Below are 23858 nucleotides of genomic sequence, written 5' to 3' on the forward strand. Positions count from 1 at the left end.
AGGTCTATCAAAAACTAAAAAAAGGTTAAAAAAAAGTTAAGAATATACCAGTGAAACTTCACATCACATACAACTGCAAGAATGGGAACCTAATTAGAATAAGTTATACTCCATGTATGTGTAATATGTCAAAGTACACTCTACTGTCATATAGATCAAAAAATAAATAAATAAAATCTCCATAATGAGAGTCAGAAAAAAAAGTTGAGAATATAACTGGGTGCAGTGGCACACAGCAACTCGGGAGGTGAGGCAGGAGGATCACAAGTTTAAGGCCAGCTTCGACAACTTAGTGAGACCCTGTCTCAAAAACTAAAAAGAATTGGGGATAAAACAGTTGAAAATATACAGAGAGAGAGAGAGAAAGATATAAACAGTATATTTATGCATAGTATATTTTGTCAACTTTATGTATTTATTTATATTTATATATCCTGTAGGTATATGTGTGTGTGTGTGTGTATATATATATATATATATATATATATATATATATTCATTCTTTTTATAGATAAAAACATTCTATGCATGTGATTCAGTGACCTTTTTTCTTTCATAAATGAAATTATGTCCCTGAGATTTAATCCATGTTGATTTTTATAGCTGTGGTCCATTGATTTATTTTTTAAAAAATTTTTAGGGCTGGGGTTGTGGCTTAGCAGTAGAGCACTCGCCTCGCACATGCGAGACCCTGTGTTCAATCCTCAGCACCACATAAAAATAAATAAGTGAAATAAAGGTATTGTGTCCAACTACAACTAAAAAATAAATTTAAAAAAAATTATTTTAAATGTCCTCCATTGTGGATTTTATCCACTGATGGTCACTTCAGTTGTTTACACTTTATGTTATTATAAATGTTACTTCTGTGAACATTATACATGACTGCTGATGTACACATGCTGGAATTCATGTAGACAGTGTAGCCATGAATTTATTAGACAATGCTTGTATTAATTTACATTTCAAAAAGTGGTGTGTGAGAGCACCCATTGCTCAACATTCATAATTTGTGAGTTCAAGATTTTTTGCCAACCTTTAGGTAAATAATATCCCTATACTTACAATTTGATTACTAAAGATATTGACCATCTTTTCCCATTTATAATAGCCATTAGGATTTCTTCTTTTGTGAAGTGCCTACTCCAGTCATTTGCTCATTTTAAGGAAAGTGTTTGTGTGTGTGTATGTGTGCACGTGCATGTATGACAATACATATATATTTTTCTTGTATATTTGTAGTTCATATTTTTTATAATATTTTAAGAAATTATTCTTAGGTATGTTGTGAAGTCATATAGATATTCGAAATTTGTCATCTAAAGATTTTTATTGTATATTCAGGCCCATGATCCAGTTGGGATTGATTTTTGAGGATTATTTGAAGTAAGAATTTAATTTCTGTGCCTTATAAAAAACCAATGTCCTAGATGTTTATTGAATAAATGATCTCTTTTTGCCTGTGGTTCTGAATGTTACCTTGTAATATATCAAATTTTACTGTATTTATGTGTGTGATTTTGAGCTTTATCCTATTCCATTTTAAGTACTACACTTTTTTATTTTATTTTTAAAATTTTTAAAAATGTATTTATCTATTTTAATTTGTTGTATATGACAGCAGAATGCATTTCAATTCATAGTATACATATAGAGCACAATTTTTCATGTCTCTGGTTGTACACAAAGTAGAATCACATCATTTGTGTCTCCATTCATGTACATAGGGTAATGATGTCCATCTCATTCCACTGTTTTTTCTACCCATCTGTTCCCTCCTTTCCCTTCCTTCCCCTTTTCCCTATCCAAAGTTCCTCCATTCCTCCCATGCTCTACCCCCATCCCCCAATCTCCACTGTGGATCAGCACCACATATCAGAGAAAACATTCAACATTTGGTTTTTTGGGATTAGCTTACTTCACTTAGCATAACTTTCCCCAAACCCATTTGTTGAAAAGAATGTCCTTTCTCATTGAATGGTCTTGGTACTCTCGCAGAAAATAATTCAACCACATACGTGAGGGTTTACTTCTGGGTTCCCTGTTATATTCCATTGGTTTGTATGTCTGTAGAACACTATTTTAGTTACTGTACCTTTGTAGTAAATTTTGAAATCAGAAAGGGTGAGACCTCTGACTTTCTTCAATTTTTCAACATTGTGCTATTAATAATTCCTTCAGATTTTCTATTTCTAGAAAAAGATTGTTGGAATTTTAATATGGATTACATTGAATTTATAAATCACTTTGGGAAGTTTTAACATCTTAATATTAAATCTTCCAGTGAACGAACAGAGGATGACTTTCCATATATTGGTATCTTTAATTTCTTACAGCAATATTGTTTAATTTTTAGGATATAAGTATTTCACTTCCTTAGGTAAGTTTATTCCTTATTTCTTCATTTTCTTTTCAGATAATTTGTTATTAGTGTCTGAAATGCACCTGTTTTTGTGTATTGATTTTGTATCCTGACACTAAGCTCTGCTGAATTCTTTTATGGGTTCTAGTAGTTTTTTGGTAGAATTTTACTTATTGCTTACCAACTCAGGTGCCTTTAATTTCTTGATCTTTCCTCATTGCTCTAGCTAGGACTTCAAGTACTATGATTCAATAAAAGGGACAAAGGAGGCATTCTTGCCTTGTTCCTGATCTTGGAAGAATATTTTCAGTCTTTCTTTATTGAATGTGATCTGTGCTGTGAGGTTTTCAGACCTATACAGCTTTTATTATGTTTCAGAAGTCTTCTTGTAGTTTTTGGTTTGTTGAGAGTTTTTACCATGAAAAGTTGAAAGGATACAAAAGGTTGTTGAATTTTGTCAATTGTTTTCCTTCATTAATTGAAATGATCATGTGTTTTCTTTCATTCTGTTATTATGGTGTTTTATATTGATCAGTGTTCATATGTTGAAACTTCCTTGTGTTTCAGGAATGACTCTCACTTTGTATTGTATAATTCTTTCAGTATACAGTTGAATTCCGTTAGCATTTTGTTGAGGATTTTTGCATCAGTATTCTTACGAAATACCAATCTATGGTTTTCTTAATAATATGTTTGGCTTTGGTATCATGATAATGCTGACCTCATATAATGAGTTTGGATATCTTTGCTCTTCGATTTTCTGTTTGAAGAGTATTGATATAAACTCTTTTTTGAATGTTTGACAGAATTCATCAGGTAAGCCATCTGATCCTAGCCTTTTCTTTGTTGGAGATTTCAAATGATTGACTCAGTCTCCTTATTTATAGTAGTGTTGTTCAGGTTTTCCGTTATGTTATGATTTTGTTTGGGTTTGAGCTTTCAGGTATTTGTCCATTTCATTCAAGTTACCCAGTTTGCTGGCATACAGCAAGTCATAGTACTGTCTTGTAATCCCATCTGTAAAAATGATAGTAATGTCACTGTTTCTGATTTTACTTAGGTCTTCTCTATTTTTTTTTCCTTAGTCAATCTAGCTAAAGGTTTATCAGTTTTGTTATCTTTTCAAAACATAGCTCTTGGTATATTTGTATATTTGATTCTTTTTCAGAGTATTTTTCTTCCTGAAACATAAGGAAGCTTCAACATATGAACACTGATCAATATAAAACACCTTAATAACAGAATGAAAGAAACCACATGATCATTTTAATTAATAAAGAAAAACATTTGACAAAATTCAACAACCTTTTGTTTTTTCTCTCTCTTGCCTTCTCTCTTCTCTTCTCTCTCTCTCTTTCTTTCCTGGACCTAGTTATTGAACCCAGGGCCTCTTGCATGTAAGGCAAACACTCTCACTGATCTACACTCCTCTACCTTTTAATTTTTCAAGGTTTTTTTTTTTCTTTTAGTAAAGAGGATTTAACTAAGATGTGCTTTACTACTGAGCCACATCCCCTAGCCCGTTTTAGTTTTCATTTTGAGACAGGGTCTCATTTCCTTCCACCTCAGCCTCCTGAGCTACTGGGATTACAGATGTGCACCACCACGCCTGACTTGATTTTGCTCATTTCTTGTAAAGTTTATTTCTATCGAATTTTCCCCATTTGGTGATGGTGTTGTCAGTGCTAAAGGTATCTTCTTAATGTTAATTATTTTATTTTTAAATTTATTCTAAAATTGGAAAATACATTTGTATTAGATAAAAATGTAGATGTATAAACAATAACCTCTCCCATAGCCCTTATGTTCTATTATGTGCCCTCTTTTTAAAAATCATTTGTGGGTTTTATCCAAACCACCACATAAACAAAATTCATTTTTTTTCCAATTTTTTTTTAGTTGTTGAGGACCTTTATTTTTATTTATTTGTTTACCTGCAGTGCTGAGAATAGAACCTAGTGCTTCACACATGCTAGGCAAGTGCTGTATCACTGAGACACAACCCCAGCCCACAAAATTCTTTTTAATAACTACTTTTATTTTTATTATTACTATTATTTATTTTTGACATTCCTTGCCTAATATATTTTAATACCTTGTTTTTTATGTTGAAGTATATTTGATTCTTTTTCAGAATATTCATGAAACAAGTTGTTATACCTTTATTATCATGAGGTATTATTTCAGTCCTGACTCCTTTTTGTTTACATTTGCCACTTCTCTTTTGCTGATTTCTTCTCTTTTCCTGTATATCTTAATGTTGGGAGTGCTCTAGGGTTCATTCCTTGCTCTTTCCTCTTCTCTTTATCTACACTCATTTTTTCAGATACATCTTTAAATACCATCTTATATGCTGACAACTTCCAATTTTAAATCTCTAGTCCACACTTACTTCTTTTTTTTTTAATTTTTTATTGTTGGTTGTTCAAAACATTACAAATTTCTCAACACACTTACTTCTTAACTTCCAGCATCATGTGTTCATTTGCCCACTCTAAAGGACACCTTAAAAACATTTAAAACTGAACTCCAGATCTTTCAGACCTTTTTGCCCAGACCTGCAATACTCATATCACCATTGATAGCTACTCTATACTTCATTGCTCAGATCAGAAACTTTGAAATTATGCTTGATTCATCTCTTTCTATTACATGTCGTATCCTGTCTGTCAGGATATCTTCTTGGATCTACCTATAAAATATACTGAGGATCTTACCACCTCTTCATACCTCCACTAATATCTATCTGGTGTGAATGGCTATCATCTCTCACCAGAATGACTCCAATAGGTCTCCTTACTTCTCCCCTTGTTTCCTACTTTACAATAATTTCGTAATACAGCAACTGCCCACAGAACACTCCATCTGACTATTCAGAGCAAAATGCCTATAAAATTTAAATAATCTGGTCACCCTTTACCTCCTAGCTTCATCTCCTACTACTCAGTGCTTTCTAGCCATACTTCTAGTGTGAAAAGGAATAGTCCTTCCCACTATTCCCTAAATACACTAGGTATGTTTCTACTTTTACGTCTTTTTAAACTGGTTCTCTCTTCTGCACAAAATGTTTTTTTCCTAAAAATATAGGTGACTAATTTCTTCACTTCATTCAGATCTTTGCTTGAATGTTAACTTATGAATTATTATCTTTTGGTACCATGGAGTGAACACAGGAGTGCTTTACTACTGAGCCTCATCTCCAGCCCATTTTATTTTTTATTTTGAGCCGGTCTGACCTTGAACTTGCCATCCTCCTTCCTCAGCCTCCCAGGTTGCTGGGATTATAGGCGCGCACCACCACACCTGCCTGACTTATTAATGATTCTTACCTTTGACTTCACCAGCCCTCCTGATTTCCCTTACCCTGCTTTCCTCTTCCTGAAGCACTTAGTTTCTTCTAATGTACAATAAAATTTACTTACTTATTTTCAGTCCCTTCTAAGAAATAAAGTCCATGAAGGTAAAAATGTTTGTTTTATGGCATTAAAAGCATCTAGGACAGTGTCTAGTACTAAATATTTAATCTAAGTATTTGTTCAATAAATGTTCTTTTTTAAAGATATTTTTTAGTTGTCAATAGATCTTTTATTTATTTATATGTGGTGCTAAAGATCGAACCCAGGGCCTCACACATGCCAGGCAAGTGCTCTACCCCTGGCTCCAGCCCCCAATGAATGTTGTTAAATGAAACAGCTATAAGAATGGAGACTATATCCATGTCTGTATTCTTAACATAGATCTAAAATTATATCTGAATCCAACCATATCCATAATTCCTTCTTGCCCTGAAATTGACCTTACTGATTTTCTTATAATTCTAATCATTCCTCCTCAGGTTTCTAAATTTATTTATCATTTCAATTATTTCAACTTATTTCACTTTATCTTCTTGCCCACTTCAAAACTAGGATAGCCAATGTTCTTTTGGGTTTCTTTGCTATAAAATTCACATGGTTAACTTTATTTCGATACCAGGGATTGAACCCAGACGGGCTTAACTACTGAGCTACATCCCCAGCCCTTTTTTATTTTGAGATAGGGTGTAAGTAAGTTGCTTAGGGCTTCACTAAGTTCCTGAGGCTGGCTCTGAACTGACAATCCTCCTGGCTCAGCCTCTCTCAAGTCACTGGGATTACAGATGTGTAACCAGATCACATGGTTAACTTTATGAATGTAATTTAAGAAATGATCTTTCTGGCACAGAATAGAAGAGACATTTTTTTCTTATTATTTTTTCAGGCTGGGAATCTATGTATGAGACTAAAGAATTAATGCCAAAGCAGGAACTTTATGAAGAACAATCATCCCAGAATATAATGGAAAAACTTACAAGCTTTGGGTTTGAGTACTCCAGTTTGAGAGAAGACTGGAAATGTGAAGGCCCTCTTGAAAGGCAACCAGGAAATCAGAAGACATGTTTCAAGAAAGAGACAATCCCTTATGAAGAAGCCTTTATTGATGAGAGAAAAGAAGAATATAACAAATCTTGGGGAAGTTTCCATCAGAACACCCTGCTTCATACACAACAGATAATCCCCAAAGAGGAGAAAGTATATAAACATGAAACATATAAGAAAAGCTTAAAAAACAGTTTGGTGGGTACTAAACCCAAGAGTGTCTATGCAGAGAAGAAAATTTTGAAATGTAATGATTGTGAAAAAGTCTTTAGCCAGAGCTCATCCCTTACTCTTCATCAAAGAATTCATACTGGAGAGAAACCGTATAAATGTGTGGAATGTGGGAAAGCCTTCAGTCAGAGATCAAACCTTGTTCAACATCACCGGATCCATACTGGAGAAAAACCCTATGAATGCAAGGAATGTAGGAAAGCCTTCAGCCAGAATGCACATCTAGTTCAACATCTGAGAGTTCATACTGGAGAAAAACCTTATGAATGTAAGGTATGTAGGAAAGCCTTCAGCCAGTTTGCCTATCTTGCTCAACATCAGAGAGTTCACACCGGAGAGAAACCTTATGAATGTATTGAATGTGGGAAAGCATTTAGCAATAGATCATCCATTGCTCAACACCAGAGAGTTCATACTGGAGAGAAACCTTATGAATGTAATGTTTGTGGGAAAGCATTTAGCCTTCGTGCATACCTTACTGTACATCAGAGAATACATACTGGAGAAAGACCTTATGAATGTAAGGAATGTGGGAAAGCCTTCAGCCAGAATTCACACCTTGCTCAACATCAGAGAATTCATACAGGAGAAAAACCTTATAAATGTCAGGAATGTAGGAAAGCATTCAGCCAGATTGCCTACCTTGCTCAACATCAAAGAGTTCATACTGGAGAGAAACCCTATGAGTGTATTAAATGTGGGAAGGCTTTCAGCAATGACTCATCCCTTACTCAACATCAGAGAGTTCATACTGGAGAAAAACCTTATGAATGTAATGTTTGTGGAAAGGCTTTTAGTTACTGTGGATCCCTTGCCCAACATCAAAGAATTCATACTGGAGAGAGACCCTATGAATGTAAAGAATGCAAGAAAACCTTCAGGCAACATGCACACCTTGCTCATCATCAGAGAATTCACATTGGGGAATCCCTTTCACCACCCAATCCAACCAATCACCAAGTCTTATAAATTCAATCTCCTAAATAATTCTGGAACTTTTACTCCTTATTTTTAATATTGTTACCTTAAGTCTAAGATTCATCTCACGTAGATCAGTGTAACAGCTTTCTAATGGGCCTTCTGGTATTCTTTTTTTGCCACCCTTAAATCCATTTCCCATAATGCACCCAAACTGAAGTTTTAAAGTTTAAGAATTAACATATCTCTAGTTAAAACTGTTTTTTGCAGGGCTGGAGTTGTGGCTCAGGGGTAGAGTACTTGCCTAACATGTGTGATGCCCTAGGTTCGATTCTCAGCATCACATATAAATAAATGAATAAAATAAAGGTCCATCAACATCTAAAAAATATTTTTTAAAAAACTGATTTTTGCTAGCTATTGTTTTTAAACTAACCACCCAATCCAACCAATCACCAAGTCTTATAAATTCAATCTCCTTTAAAATTGTCATCACCTTTAAAATTGTCAATGAGGCTCTCCATTATCTGGTTCTTACATTCCACATAGCCTTATTTTATTCCAGTCTCTTCTAGGCATTAGGTACTTCCCAGGACTAAGAACTTGGATTCTGGAAAATCACTACTAATGGCATTGTGTGACTTTGAACAACTTGTTTTAATTATCTAAACATCAGGATTTTTTTTTCAAATAGGGATGACAAAAGATACTCTATTGTAGAAATGTATTAAATGAAATTGTGTCTGTTGTAAATTGTTGCCTATTAAGTGAGGAATTTGCATGTAAAATAATTCATATAGAATGTCAACAATATCAGGTAACCTAATATGTATTGGGTGCCTACCATGCACTAAGCACTGTTATACATACTCAACATACATTAACTCATTCACTCCTCAGACTTAAGACAATATTCATTAGTGGACAAGGTAGATAGCATCCCTGGGAAACATCACATCAAAATTCGAAAAACAAAAATTTTAGAACATAAGACAGTCTTTATATTCTGAATGAATAATCAGTATAGACACAGGTAGTAGAACTATTATAACCAGTTTTAGAAAGTTTCTAAAGAGAATGGCTTGTATAAACCAATAAAATAAAGAAAATAAGGATTCACTGGGAAGAATACAGAACTTAAATTTAGGTCAAGGAAATAATAGAAATGGTCATTATTAACTTAAAAAAATTCATAGGTGCCATAAAAAAAAGCATCAACCCCAACTAATTGTATGGGTGAATTCAGGTAATTTTGAAAACATAAGTCGTCTTATATTATACAAAAAAATGTAAAGTTTGTGGATTTCAAAGTTGAAATCAAAATGGAAAGGTAATCAAAGGCATAAAACAGTAGGCTAATATAGATAATATATGCTTTCATTCATTCAATGACTATCAAGTAGTTAGTTTTTGCTAGACACTATTTGAGGCATGAGAAGACAACCATGAACAATAGAAAATCATGTGCTCAATGGAGTTAAATTCCAGAGGCTGAAACAATTAAATTAATACTTAAATATAAAACAATAGATTTTCTTTTTTTAGTATTTATTTTTTAGTTGTAGTTGGACACAACACCTTTATTTCACTTGTTTATTTTTGTATGTGGTGCTGAGGATCAAACCCAGGGTCCCGCACATACGAGACGAGTTCTCTACTTCTGAGCCACAACCCAAGCCCTAGATTTTCTTTTTTTAAAATTTTTTTTCAGTTGTAGGTGGTCACAACATCTTTATTTATTTTTATGTGGTGCTGAGGATCGAACCCATGCGAGGCGGGCGTTCTACCACTGAGCTACAGCCCCAGCCCTAAAACAATAGATTTTCTAACCCCAGAAAACTGAAGAATAACAAGAAAATAAATTGAGGAGCATTATATAGCCTAGGCTGAAGAGACTGAATCTAATAAAGTGAGTTGTTTGCCGGGTTTCTGTTCTCGCGACTAAAAGGCTCAGGGGTCACTCTAGTTTAACTGGGCTGCACGAAATAACCACACAAGAGACACAAATACCTTTTTCTTTGGGGTTGCTGTGATGGCTCCTCTGACCTTAAGGGTCCGCAGAAAGAGAGAGTGAGGGCATGCTCTGACCCCTTTTATTGAGGAGAAGCTATTCAAATGAGGCAAGGGGTCAGGTTTCAGGGGGCTGAGTCTATCTTCATGATGTCCACTGTCAGCAGGTTGACTGACACCGGGGTAGGCCACACCCAACGGCACAGTAAGAGAAGGGGACACACACAAGGCACTTCCATGGAAGATTCTATCCTAAACAGGGCAAGGGGTTATATTACAAAGGAACAGGTGAGCATAGCTTTACCCATGGGGCTGTAGCAAGACACACCCATTTCTGTGACTGAGCACCTCAGCACCCAGCTGGGGAGTGTAACTCAGTCACCCGTAAGGTTGGCCTCCCACAGTTGTTCTTAATGGACTCTTTTGCCATTTAATTTCACAAGTTGTTATGTTGGTACTAGGGATCGAATCCAGGTAACTGTTGAGCCATATCCCCAGCCCTTTTTATTCTTTATTTTGAAACAGGTCTCACTAATTTGTTTGGGACCTCACTATATTGCTGAAGCTGGCTTTGAACTCGCAATCCTCCTGCCTCATTCTCCCAAGTCACTGGGATTACATAAGTGCGCCATTGCACCTAGCTGAAGTGTAAATTCTTAAGAACAGCAAGAAAATTATTGTATCTAACATATTTGTGAAAACTTTCCATATGTTAATGATGGTTCACACCAGCAGAGAAAGGATTTGGGGAGTACTAAAAAAATTGACCCTATACATCATTACTAGTAAGGGATATGCAAAATGAAACCACAGTGAACTATTTTAAATCACATTGGCAAAAGCATCACAGTGTCAATTATTGGAAAGATATGGAGCTTTAGGAACATTCATACAATGCTATGGAAGTTTTTGTATTTAGCCCAATTTGGCATTATCTAATAAAGGTGAGAATTTAATCTTTGACCCAGCATTTCCTCTGTAGTCTCCTTATGTCTCAGGGAGATAACACATGAAGGCCCTCTGAAACACTGTTTGTGAAAATGAAAAGTTGAAAGCAATTAGTCATTGTGCTGAATATACATTGCAATGCAAATTAAGATGGATAATATTACTATCAACATGGATAAATCTCAAAAATAGTATTAATGAAATTGAGCTAGAGAGTATTTTGTATGATAGAGTATCACCCATTTATATAAAGGGTGAAAGTATGTAAATCAATGTTACTTATATTTTCCATGGCTAAATATTAGGAGAATGTAAATGCATTCATGGACATAATCAAACCTGAAACAGGTGATCTCTAGGGCAGAAGGAAAATGAGATTTGGGGAAAGAATACAATGGGAAATCTCTTTAATCATATATTTCTCTTTTAAAATTAGCAAATAGTCAGTTCTTAAATTCTGATAAAGCTGGTTGTGGGTGTATGGGTGGGTTCTTATTCTCTGTATCTTTCTATTTATTTCATAATAAAAATAAAGAGTAAGTGATGTATGCTTTTGTCAACTATCTCTTTACTATGCCTCAGGCATAGTAGGTGTTCCTATATTCACCATTTTCTTCAAAAAGAAGTTCACATATAATGAATTCCCAGAGATAACCACTGTTGAAAATTTGAAGACTTCTTCCCTGATTGAGACTTTTTATAAATTCTAAGGCTTTTATAAAAGCCTAAGGGCTTTTTAAGCCTAATTAGTTTTCCCATCATCATTTTAATGTTTAAAATTAAAAACATTAAAACATTGCCCATTTTGTATGCACAATGACTTATTTCCTTTTGTGCCAGCTTAAATGTCTAGGACTGCGATGCACCAATTATCATCCTTTCTGAACTCAGTTTTCTGAGATGATTTTTATCTTTGTTACATGGAGTCATGATACATATTAATTCCTAGCAGTACTTAATGGTAGTATACTAATATTTTATAAAATATTTGGACAGTGGTGAAAGGAAACTGGAAGGGAAATGGTATGAGGCCTTTAAAGTAGAAGCTTGGGGTGGAGACTGAAATTCACTTCAGATAGTAAGTAGGTCCCACATAAGAATGAAGACACACAGTAACTCTGGATTAAAAGAGATATGCCTAAATTCATTTAGTCACTGGAGTTATAATCAATATCCAGATTTTGGGTGGGGTAGTGGGGCATTCAATTACTAAGCCACATCCCCAGCCCTATTTTTGTATTTTATTTAGAGACAGGGTCTCACTGAGTTGCTTATTAGCCCCTCACTTTTGCTGAGGTTGGCTTTGAACTCATAATCTTGCCTTAACCTCTCAAGCTGCTGGGATTACAGGTGTGGGCCACTGTACCATGCTAATATCCAGATTTTGGGATAACGTTTAACAGTCTAACATTTTTCATATTTTTATTTACAAGTTAAATGGAAAAAGAAGCAATTAAGGATATTGAAGAAATTAACTACCACTTACTTTGAGAGGCTCTAAAACTAATACCTGAATAACTGAGACTATCAAGAGGACCAAGGATTTCATATCCAATCAAGTTGTCCATCTAGCTATAAGGCTGTATGAAAAGTTTTTTTTCCATATTTTTATACATAATGGTGGAATTGTTGTTATATATTGATTGGTACAAGTACACGATAATAACTATATAATTTAGCCAATATCATTCCTCAGTATTTTCCCTTTTCCTCTCCTTCCCCAGTCCTTCTTTCCTGTACTGATCTGCCTTTGATTTTCCTGAGATCTCCCTACACACACACACACACACACACAATACACACACACACACACAACACAACACACACACACAGAACCTTTTCTTTTTTCCCACTCTAGCTTCCACATAAGAGATAAAATGACTCAACATTTTGAGTTTGGCTTTTATTTAACAATGTTCTCAAGTTCCATCTATTTTCCTGTATATGACGTAATTTCATTCTTTTTTAAAGTATTTTATTGGTTATTAATGGACCTTTATTTATTTGTTTATATGTGGTGCTGAGAATCGAACCCAGTGCCTCACACATACGAGGCAAGCGCTCTACCATTGAGCTACAACCCCAGCCCCATAATTTCATTCTTTATGACTAAATAAAACTCTGTTGTGTAAATATACCACATTTTCTTTTTTTTTAATTCTTTTTAGTTATACCACATTTTCTTTCTCTAGTCATCCACTGACAGACACCTAGGCTCATTCCATAGTTTGGCTATTGTGAATTATGCTGCTATAAACATGGGTTTTAACATGGGTATATACGTGGCTATAAGCAGAGAAGACTGGAAATTATTTAAAAATTTACAGCTATGTATGGTGGTGCATGTCTTTAATCCCAGTGACTCTGGAGGCTGAGACAGGAGGATTGCAAGTTCATGTCCGCCTCAGCAATTTAGTGAGGCCCTCAACAAATCAGTGAGACCCTATCTCAAAAAATAGGGCTGGGGTTGTAGTTCAGTGGTAGAGAGCTTGCCTAGCATGTTAAAAAAGTGGGGGATGCTGAGGATGTGACTCAGTGCTAAAGTACCCCTGGGGTTCACTCCCTAGTACCAAGAGAAAAAAAAAGAAAATTACATATATCACTTATGATGACATTTCATTTAGTCATAGGGCTGTGCTTAGCAAGGGAGAATGGGAAATTTGCTACACCAGTACAACAGAATAATATATAGCTATAATAATATCTTTGATGGTCCTTAATTTGTGTTATGAACAAATAAGATTTCCAATTATAGGACAAAATCCTTGGGGATAAGTTCCATTAGTGTTTCTTTATCCATATATATTTATTTATTTCTCTCTTTGTCTTTTTTTGTAGTTGTGATTGGAAGCATGCCTTTATCTTTATGTGGTGCTGAGGCTGAACCCAGTGCCTCACATGTTCGAGGCAAGCGCTCTACCACTGAGCTACAGCCCCAGGCCCTATCCACATATACTGAGCAGTGGTGTGGAGTCCTGCCCAGCTACAGGAGAGGCTGAGGCAAGAGGATCATGGTTTGGAGGCCAGCCTGAGCAAAGCAGCCAGAACTCTGTCTCAGAAACAAACAAAATGACCTCAGTGTTCTGGGTTCCATACCTTCTGTGTGAAGGTGAACCTTGATCTCAGAGCCCATTCATTTAACAATGTTCTAGAATCTGAAGATTCATTCAAATGCAGCCATCCTCAGACTTGCCATTTCCTCTGCACTTTTCATTCTGTAGTGATACCCAGTTCCTGTTTCCTTGCATGTGACTGCTTACACGTTATGAAACTTTCGGGTCCCCCTGTTTTCACCAAGAAATGGGATAGAGGTCTGGTGGCCCGTAGTGCGAGGATCTCTCCTTGTCTCAGACCTTAGCGTGGCCTTCAGCACGACTCCTCCTTTGGTTCCAGATAGTTTCTTTTCATGAGGCTTCTTGGGGCAGGAGATTGTCCTAACTGCCAGTGGAAAGAGGGCCTTGGTGCCACCTTAAGTCTTGGAAGGACCAAAAGCTGCTCGTGAAGCACTCTCCCACTCCCTCTCTGGGTTGCCAATGCACCTGCCCGTGAATCACTGCGGTACCTTGCATTTCTGTTTGTACCCATGCACCATTTCATTTCACGGAAGACTATTCTCAGATACTGGGGCCCCTAGGGTTTGAGGCCAGGGCCAGGGCGGCCCAGGCCCATCTCCAAGTGATGCACTGGGCTCAGAGTCAAGGAGTTCTCAGTTAACAATTTCAATCGGGGACTCGGGAATCTTCTCAATTGTACGGGCCCCATTCTCCAATCCAGTATCATCCAAGACATCATTTCCATCCATTGTAGAATCAGATCCACAGACTAGTTTCAGGCGTGCCCACCTCACATGAAACTGCCACGACCGGGCCGAGCAGCAATCCAGAGGTCTGGCGGATTGCGGATTGCATTCCGAGGGGAGCGAGGCAGAGGACCCGCCCTGGGTATCGCAGTACTACCCTCCACCTGCCTAGTGGCAGCCTGCAGAAAACCGGCTGTGTTCAACAGGCCCTGCCACTGCGCCTGCGCGTGCTTGACCCTGCGCTTGCGTCACAGTGACCACGGTGTTGCCTAGAGACGTGCATCTGAGGGGTTGGGGAGCAGGAACCTTCTTCGGCTGCTAGGCTGAAGAAGCAGCGTGTGGAGTCCTGGCCGCACCAAATGGCCGTCTGAGGCCCGCCTTGAGGATTTCCAGGGTGTCTCCCGCAGGAGTCTGCCTTGGGACAGGGAGGACAGGACTGCCTATATTCCCGAGGGCTGCTCTGATCCCTAAGGCTCAGCTTCAGGAGTCATTTTTGCCGGGATTTTTAAAGGCCTGGTTATCAGGTGCTGCCTAGGACAGGTAGGAATAGGAAGCTCCCCCCTAATCCTCAGGGGCAACATGTCCCGACAGATGACAACACCTCTGCCTCCAGACAAAAATCTCAGGAGGTACTCATTTTAGAAGAGATGTTCCAGAGGTCAAGGAAGGTACTCTTGATTTTATTCTTCACTTTCCCTTATGATAAGTGTAACCTAACTGCAGAACCTACACAATGACGGAGAAAAGAAGAGTGACTTAAGGACATACCTTTGAACTAAAACTTCATGGAAAAGTTTACATTAATGTCTAGGATCTACAGGGCTGTCTCAAGTGATTTCCAGTGTCTGGCCACCAGCCTTTACTATCTCCTGGACCCTTTAAATGATGACAATGTCCAGGGTCACCACATCTATTTTATAGGTTTGGACCTATACACATCAGGCTAAGGAAGCAAGAAAGAAGTCGGTGCAGGCTGGGTTAGCCCACAACCTTTAATTTGCAAGCCACAAATCCTTGGAACTAAGTCTGCCCAGAGGGCTCCTTTCTCAAGTCCCTCTGCCTAAAGAGGGCACTATATTAAGCATAAGTGCTGAAGTGATGAGCACTAGACAGGGTCCACCTTTCCATGGACTGTGATAAAGCCTATCACTTCTCTCATCCCCTTCTTTGTTTTGGGACCACATTATCACTCAATACTCAGAACCTTTTGTATTTTCATTTAAAAATTAGTGTATAATTAACATATAATAAATGCACAAATCATAAATGTTCACTCTCATAAATCTTGACAATATATAGATGCATGAAACTGCCATCTTAAACAAGGTAGAATATTTTCTTCACACAATTCTCCATTCCCTTCTGAGTCAATAACCCCTCAAGTTGACTGCTTTCTTTTTTAAAAAAATGTTTTTTAATTTATTTTTTAGTCTTAGGTGGTCACAATATCTTTATTTATTTTTATGTGGTGCTGAGGATCGAACCCAGTGCCCCATGCATGCTGGGCAAGCAGTCTACCACTGAGCCACAACCCCAGGCCCACTTTCTGTTTTTTAATTCAATAGTTTTGTCTATCCTTTTTTATTTTTTTTTAATTTTTATTGGTTATTGATGGACCTTTATTCATTTATTTGTTTATAATGTGGTGCTGAGAATCGAATCCAGTGCCTCACACATGCTAGGCAAGCACTCTACCACTGAGCCACAACCCCAGCCCTAAGTTTTGTCTATTCTTGAGCATGTCATAAATGTGACCATACACCATAGACTATTTTATAAACACTCTTCTTTTACTCCTGTCCTTTATCCAGGCATTCTCCTTCCCCACCCAGACTTCAGCTCCTTGAGTACTCTGCTTTTATTGGAGTTCTCAGCCCCTTCTTTGCTCATTAATTCAGTGTCTTAGATATATTGAGATTTTTCAATCAACTTTAATAATAGTATGATCCTTTACTTTGTCTAACACAGATGCTACAGTTCAGATCTGGAATGTTCCCCCCAAAAGCCTATGTGTTAAAGGCTTTCTTCCCAGCCCATGCTTCCTGTTGGGATATGGAAGGTGGTAGAACCTTTATGAGGTGGGGGCTGTCAGAGGTCTTTGGGTTCTTGGAGGCATTGCCCTAAAAGGAGACTGTGGGATCCTGTCTCTTCCTCTTCCTCTTTTTCCCAACTGGCCATGAAATGAACAGTTTTACCACACAACGTTTCCAAAGCAATGGGCCAATTAATCATGAACTGAAAACTCCAAAACGGAGCCAAAATAAACCTTTTAAAAAGTTGTTTTATCTCAGGTGTAAAAGAAAACCAACACAACAGACATATCTGTCTCTGATTCTTGTTGCCTTACTTATAGCTGAGTGATTACAGACAGGTCACCTCACTCTGCAGTTTTTATAAGTTGGGTATTATAAAATATTCTCACAGTGTTTGCAGCAGTCTTTAATGTTGGCAGTTTTTAATATTTCCAGTTGTCCCTTTTTTAATATTTTATTTTTTAGTTGTAGTTGGACACCAACACCTTTATTTCACTTATTTATTTTTATGTGGTGCTGAGGATCGAACCCAGGGTCTCGCACGTGGGAGGCGGGAGCTCTACCGCTGAGCCACAACCCCAGCCCAGTTGTCCCTTTTCTGGACTGTATTTCTACTATCATGGTATGGTGACCATGTAACCACCCAATGAGTAATGAGAGGAAATGATATATATGTAGATTCTGAGGCAGGGCATTTAATTTCCAGCAAAAGATCCTCCAAAGTTCTCCTTCCCTCTGCCTTCATGACTGACAGTTTACCAATTATGACTATTTCATCAAACTATCCTAGAATGAGAGCAGCCTTTGAAATGAGTGAGACAGTAACAGGCCAGGCATTAATAGGCACTCTATAAACCAGTTATATTAATTCAAACAACACAAGGCTCTTAAGCTCTTTGTTATTTTTTATTATTATTATTTATTTATTTTTTTTTTGGTACCTGGGATTGAACTCAGAGGCACTTGACCACTGAGCCACATCCCCAGCCCTATTTTATTTAGAGACAGGGTCTCACTGAGTTGCTTAGTGCCTTGCTTTAGCTGAGGCTGGCTTTGAACTCACAATCCTCCTGACTCAGTCTCCCAAGCCTCTGGGATTACACACATGTGCCACCACGCTGGCAACACTGTTAAAATTTAAAAGACAAGCACAGCCACAGGCTTTGTTTTTGTTTTTGTTGTTTTGTTTGTTTGTTTTGGTGGGAGGATTGAATCAGGGACACTTTACCACTGAGTTACACTCTAAGCCCTTTTTCTTTTTCATTTTGAGACAGGGTCTTGCTAAGTTGCTGAGGCTGGCCTTGGACTTGTGATTCTCCTGACTTAGTCTCCCGATTTGCAAGGATTACAAGCAGGCCCTACTGTGTCCAGGTAGGTCTTTAATTTTTCTATCATGTGGAAGAAAAGGAAACTGCTAATAATTCAATTTTGGTAAAATTAGAGGAAACTGCTAATAATTTCATTTTGATAAGACAATCTCACAAGTTTAGGAACTTGTTTAAGGAATTCGGAAATGTAAATGATAATATCTTTACCACAGCATTGAAGTTATATATTGATGCATAACAAATTATCCCAAGCTCATAAGCTTAAACCAACAAACATAAATTTAGGGTCAGGTACTATAGCTGGGTGGGGCTTTGATTGTTTTGTTTTTTTGTGGTATTGGGAATGGAACCTACGGCTTTGTGTATGCAGGCACTCCACCACTGAGCTGCTGGGATAGATGGTTTTGACCGACTTTCAGGCAATTGCAGTCAAACTATTGGGTAGGCCTGCAGTCGTCTCAAGAATTCATTGGAAAGGAAAAATCTGCTGCAAAGATGATCCACTTGAAGGCCTCCTTCCTCCCAGTTGTTGGCTGGAAGTCTAGTCCTTGTTACATGGGCCTCTCCACAGGTTTTCTCAGTGTTCTCATGACATGGCAACTGTTATGGTTTGGATATGGCTTGGTATTCCCCAAAAGCTCATGAGTGAAACAAAAATGCAAGAACATTCAGGGGTTAAATGATTGGTTTAAGAGAGTTGTGACCTAATCAGTGGATTAATTCATTGATTAGGCTTAACGGGGTGGTAAACATATGCAGGTAGAATGTGGATGGAGGAAATGGGCATGCTTTTGGGGTTTTTATTTTGTCCCAGGTGAGCAGAGCTCTCTCTCTCTTCTTCTTGGTACCATGACCTGAGCTGTTTTCCTATGCAGCATGTATATGTATGTATGTATGTGTGTGTGTGTGTGTGTATATATATATATATATATATTTGTAGTTGGACACAATACCTTTATTTTACCTATTTACTTTTATGTGGTGCTGAGGATCGAACCCAGAGCCTTGGATGTGCTAGGCGAGTGCTCTACTGCTGAGCCACAACCTCAGCCCCTACAGCCCTTTTGATGTTCTGCTTCACCTTGGGCCCAGAGCCATAGAGTAAGTGGATTATGGACTGAGACCTCTGAAACCATGAGCACTCAGAAAACTTTTCCTCCTCTAAATTGTTCTTGTCAGGTCTTTTGATCACAGCTACACAAAACTGACCAAAACAGCAGTTAACTTCTCCAGAGTAAGTTATTTGGGTTGTATTGGGAATACTTCAAGACAAGTAAAAATGTCTTTTAAAACCTAATCTAAACCGTGATTGTATTAGTTTGTATAGTATTGTATTGTATCTCACAGACCAACCCTGGCATGATGTGAGTGGGGTGTACACAGTGGGTGAATACTAGGAGGTGGGAATCATTGGAAGCCATTTCGGAGGTTGTACCCCATTGCTATGATGACCAATTGAAATTAGGATTTTTTTTTTTAAACCTATTTTCACTGAGCGCAGTGGCAAACCAAATCTCAGCGGCCTGGGAGGCAGGAGGATCATGAATTCAAAGTCAGCCTCAGCGAAAGCAAGGCACTAAGCAACGCAGTGAGCCCCTGTTTCTAAATAAAATACTAAATAGGGCTAGGGATGTGGCTCGTGGTCCAGTGCCCCTGAGTTCAATCCCCAGTAACCCCCCCCCCCAAAAAAAAAAAACCCACACCCTTGAATGTTCTTGCCTTTTTTGCAAAGCAACCATTTCTAGAGATATTCCAATGCCTGTGATGTGCACAACACTGCTTTACACGGTATTCAAGGAAGGACTCTAGAGAATGCTGTCCATACCCAAGCTCTTCCCTGGGGTGCTCACCATTTCCAGATGCAGAGCGCAGGCGTCTTAATAAATGCACCTACAAACCGTTCCCGAGAACAGCCCATGAAGCAGGCTGGAAAATCTGGACTTTTAACGCCTGTAATGTAGCTCGTAAACAATAAGGAAGGGGAGATGGCGTATAAACGTCTCGGCTTCATCGACCCTGGGTGGGACAATGTGGAGGTGATTTCTACACAACACTCTGGGTTCTCCAGAACACAGAGCTCCCATAGCTCATGGGCAATGTGCTCATTGAAGCATTCTACTGATTTTCCTCCTCCTGTCTCACTTTCCCATCCTCTACCTATCAAATTAACTGCTTGCTTTTACATTCTTGTCTCAGGTCGGGTTCTGAGGCAAACCACCTAAGATAAAGACCGCACTTTCAATATTTCCCCCCCCCCCCCACCACCACCAATAACCGGCAAGAACTTCTATCCCGCCCCGCCCACTCTATGAAGCCACGCCCTTTCCTCAGATCACCTCAGACCCGCTGAGAACCAGTCACTTCGCTGCTCTCCAAGTCTTAAGGCTGGCCCCGGAAAAGTTTTATCTTGCTGTAGGAGAGCCCCTCCTAAAAGACGGCCGTACTCGTTGCACGGGAGAAATCAAAATGTGCGGTCATCTTCATTGTCCCAGCTAATGGAGACAAAGAATGTTCAGGTTCGAGATCCGAGCCCCGCCATATTGGTCACAGGAGGCTTGGGTGTCTTTGTCTCAAAGCAGGGGCGACCTCTGTGTTTAGAGACCCAGGGGCACTTGGTTCCTCTCTCCATTAGAGCCGCATCCTCTGGTCTAGAAAAGAGTTTAGTCATACGTTGTACGGTAGGCTTTTAAAAATGGCCGCCCCCATCCAGTGTTCATCGTGCCGGCGCCGCCATCGTGCCTCCCGTTAAAGCTTTGAAACCCCAGAATCCTGTTCTCTGGAAGGTTACTGGGTGGCGGCTGACAATCTCTTAAGTCGCGACTGAGGCTGCGCACGGGTCACTAGGGATGGGAAGAGCTTATACCACGGTGAGGGTGTATGGTAGGGCGATTGCAGATTAAAGGCGCCGATCCAGGATAAAAGGGAATGGTCAGTGTGAGAAACAGTCAAGTATGGTGATATGTCTAGTATGGTGACCGGGGACTACGGTGGCCTAACTGGATCAGTTATGGGTACCTGTAAGGGTCAATGTCGAAGGGACTGAGGGGTGCTGTGATTGGGTTCCGAGTCTCTGGGGGAGCCATAGCGGGGGACGGAGGTTTGTAGGAGTCAGTGTCAGGGGCTCTGTGAAGATGTTCTGCGAATGTATTGGAATTAATAAACGAAGGTTCTTTGAAGTGTCTTGATTGGCAGGATGCGTGGTCAGTTATAATGTTTTTCATGGGTCTGGGGCCAAGTGGGATTCTTAGAAGGCATTGATTTGGAGAGCATTAGGGCTTCGGACCATCAGTGATTCAGACTTTACATCATCACTGGGGGATCTGATGGTGTTAATGATTGAACTTTTGTAGATCAGGGAATGAAGAGTAATCAGGGGGGTCAGTGATTGGGACTCTGAGTTGTTCAAAAGGGTGGGACTGTGGAAGTCAGCTATTGATCCTGGGTCATTGGAATATCGAGGTCAGTGTGGGCTCATAATTAGGATCTGTATAATTTGCTGTTTGGCAACCGGATTGTATCAGTGAACTTTGTAGTCTCTGACCACAGTTTTGTGGTCAGATTTGGACATATGGGAATATCAGTAACTTCAAGAATCTCTGGGGATCAGAGAATGGGGGCCCATGAGTGGGAACATGTTATGTCAATGATTAGGACGCTTATGGGGTTTGGTGATGAGGAGGCCTGTGAAATTCAGAGGTAGGGGACAGGAGAATCAAGAATTTGAGGCTGCCACCCTGCATAATGGGAAAACATTTCACCCTTCTGACACTGCTCTGCTGAGCAGCCAGTTGCATCAGATCCCTCTTGTTGGCCCACCTAGAAACTCTTTTGAAACTTCCATCTTAAAAAGTTAACCACGATAAAAATGCTTTAAAAGAAATCAAGTGCTAAACTTTATCTAAAGTAACATGTTATTAAAGATATGGCTTCTTTTGCTCTTGTCAGGAATTTGATGCATATTTCTTTTAATGTTTTCTTTAGTGTTCTTTCTGGGGAAAAATAATGACATGTCCATCTGTGACAGCATCCCAGGAGTAAGCCTGGTTTCTTACTTGGACGCAACCAAGATGGGTGTGACCGCGCCTGTGGTTAGACAACAAAGAATTTACTGAGTAAGTATCTAAACTAATAATGTAAGATTTGGCTGAGAGAGCAAACTGAGTTTGGAAAATGCTTTTATCTAGATTCATCTTAAAAATAAATTATCACAGGGACTGGGGTTGTAGCTCAGGGGTAGAGCACTTGCTTAGCACATGTGAGGCTCTGGGTTCAATCCTTAGCTCCACATAAAAATAAATAAAATATATTGTGTCCATCTACAACAAAAAAGAATAATTAAAAAAACAAAATTATCGCAGGAAAAGAAACTAGATCTGGAATTCACTGTGTTCTAAGAGTCATTTCATCTTGTCATGTATTTTTTAGGAATGGCACATTTGACCTCCATGAATCAGTTCCTTATGAGTACTGGTAGAGCAATTCAATAAAGATAAAAACAAAATTTAAAGCTACTATTAGAAAGTGTTGTTTATTAAGTTAAAATTGAACTAATAGTCACTAAGATGGCTGAGACATGATTACAAATAAAATGGAAATAAAGAGATTTTAACCTAATGAAAAGGTGCATTGCTGAAACAATATTTTAATTGATTTTAAAGTTTTTCAGTCCTTATGTTATCTTTAGACAACACAAAATGCTTATAATATCTTAAGAAATAGAGGAAGCCAGAAGCTAAGGCAGGTAATATATATCAGAAACCATACAGGACAAATTTTTAATTTTAAGGTCAGAGAGTATTTTTCAGTTGCACAGAATAAAACATAAGTAGTTGTTTTGTAAGCTGAAGTCATAAGCCAGAATAAGGTGTTCAGGTATTTCCTTGTTCTCCAAGCAAATTCCCTTATTACCTACACTGTGCTCAGTATTACATTTGGGAGCAAATAATGGTAACATAAACCTTTTATTGAGATTTAAGATGCATGCAAAAATTAACATAAATATACAGCTTAATGAATTGTCACAAAGGGAGCACTGGTCATTAATACACTCAGATCAGAAAACAGTATTATAGCACCCTGAAGGTCCTCATGATGCTCCCTTCTAGTCACCCAGCCAATGGGAACCTTTCTCCCAACTTCTTATATCACAAGCTAATTTGACCTATTTTGAATTCTAATTTAACTGAACTCTCACTGGGGGAATAGAATAGTATAGAAGCAAGATGTAGCTCTGTTTGAACAAACTTTTTAAGTTTCAATCTAGAATATTTCATTTCTAAAACAGACATTCATCCAGGTAATTAAATATTCCTTTTAAAAAACTGAGATATAACTTACATATATCAGATATGCTTATCTTAAGGGTACAGGTTAATGAATTTTTATATTACAGAATCATGTAGCCACAACCTAGATCAAGATATATGTTATTTCAGCTGGGCGCAGTGGTTCACACCTGTAATCCCAGTGCTTGGGAAGCTGAGACAGGAGGATCGAGAGTTCAAAGCCAGCCTCAGCAACTTAGCGAAACCCTAAGCAACTCAGTGAGACCCTGTCTCTAAATAAAATGCAAAATAGGGCTGAGGATGTGGCTCAGTGGTCAAGTGCCCCTGAGCTCAATCAACGATACCCCCCCAATAAAAAATAAATGTGTATATATATATTATTTCTTAAAGCCTTTTTTACTAGTCAGTGCCCAAGGCCACCCAGAGGTATTCTGGGTATCTAAAACAATGGATTAATTTTAGTTGCTTTTCTTTTTGAGGGGGGTGTACTAGGGATTGAACCCAGGGGTACTTAACCAAGGAGCCACATCCCCAGCCCTTTTTATTT

The 23858-nt window shown here is 38.3% G+C and overlaps 1 protein-coding gene across 6 annotated transcripts in view; it reads left to right on the plus strand.

Annotated features, from left to right (window-relative positions):
* The window catches only part of LOC114097375 (zinc finger protein 570), a 63787-nt gene that overhangs the window by 9842 nt on the left and 30087 nt on the right, over window positions 1-23858 (plus strand). For 3 of the 6 annotated variants that reach the window (XM_071605014.1, XM_071605016.1, XM_071605015.1), the window contains one exon: window positions 6602-11414. In XM_071605014.1, coding sequence (XP_071461115.1) covers window positions 6602-7959 — 1358 coding nt within the window. In that variant the 3' untranslated portion in view covers window positions 7960-11414. Of the gene's footprint in view, window positions 1-6601; window positions 11415-20378; window positions 20543-20729; window positions 20894-22007; window positions 22139-23858 lie in introns of those variants that run through there. The other 3 variants (XM_071605018.1, XM_071605017.1, XM_071605020.1) reach the window with 3 other exon arrangements.

The sequence above is a fragment of the Marmota flaviventris genome, chromosome 18 (assembly GCF_047511675.1).
Source record: "Marmota flaviventris isolate mMarFla1 chromosome 18, mMarFla1.hap1, whole genome shotgun sequence".
Taxonomy (NCBI): Eukaryota; Metazoa; Chordata; class Mammalia; order Rodentia; family Sciuridae; genus Marmota; species Marmota flaviventris.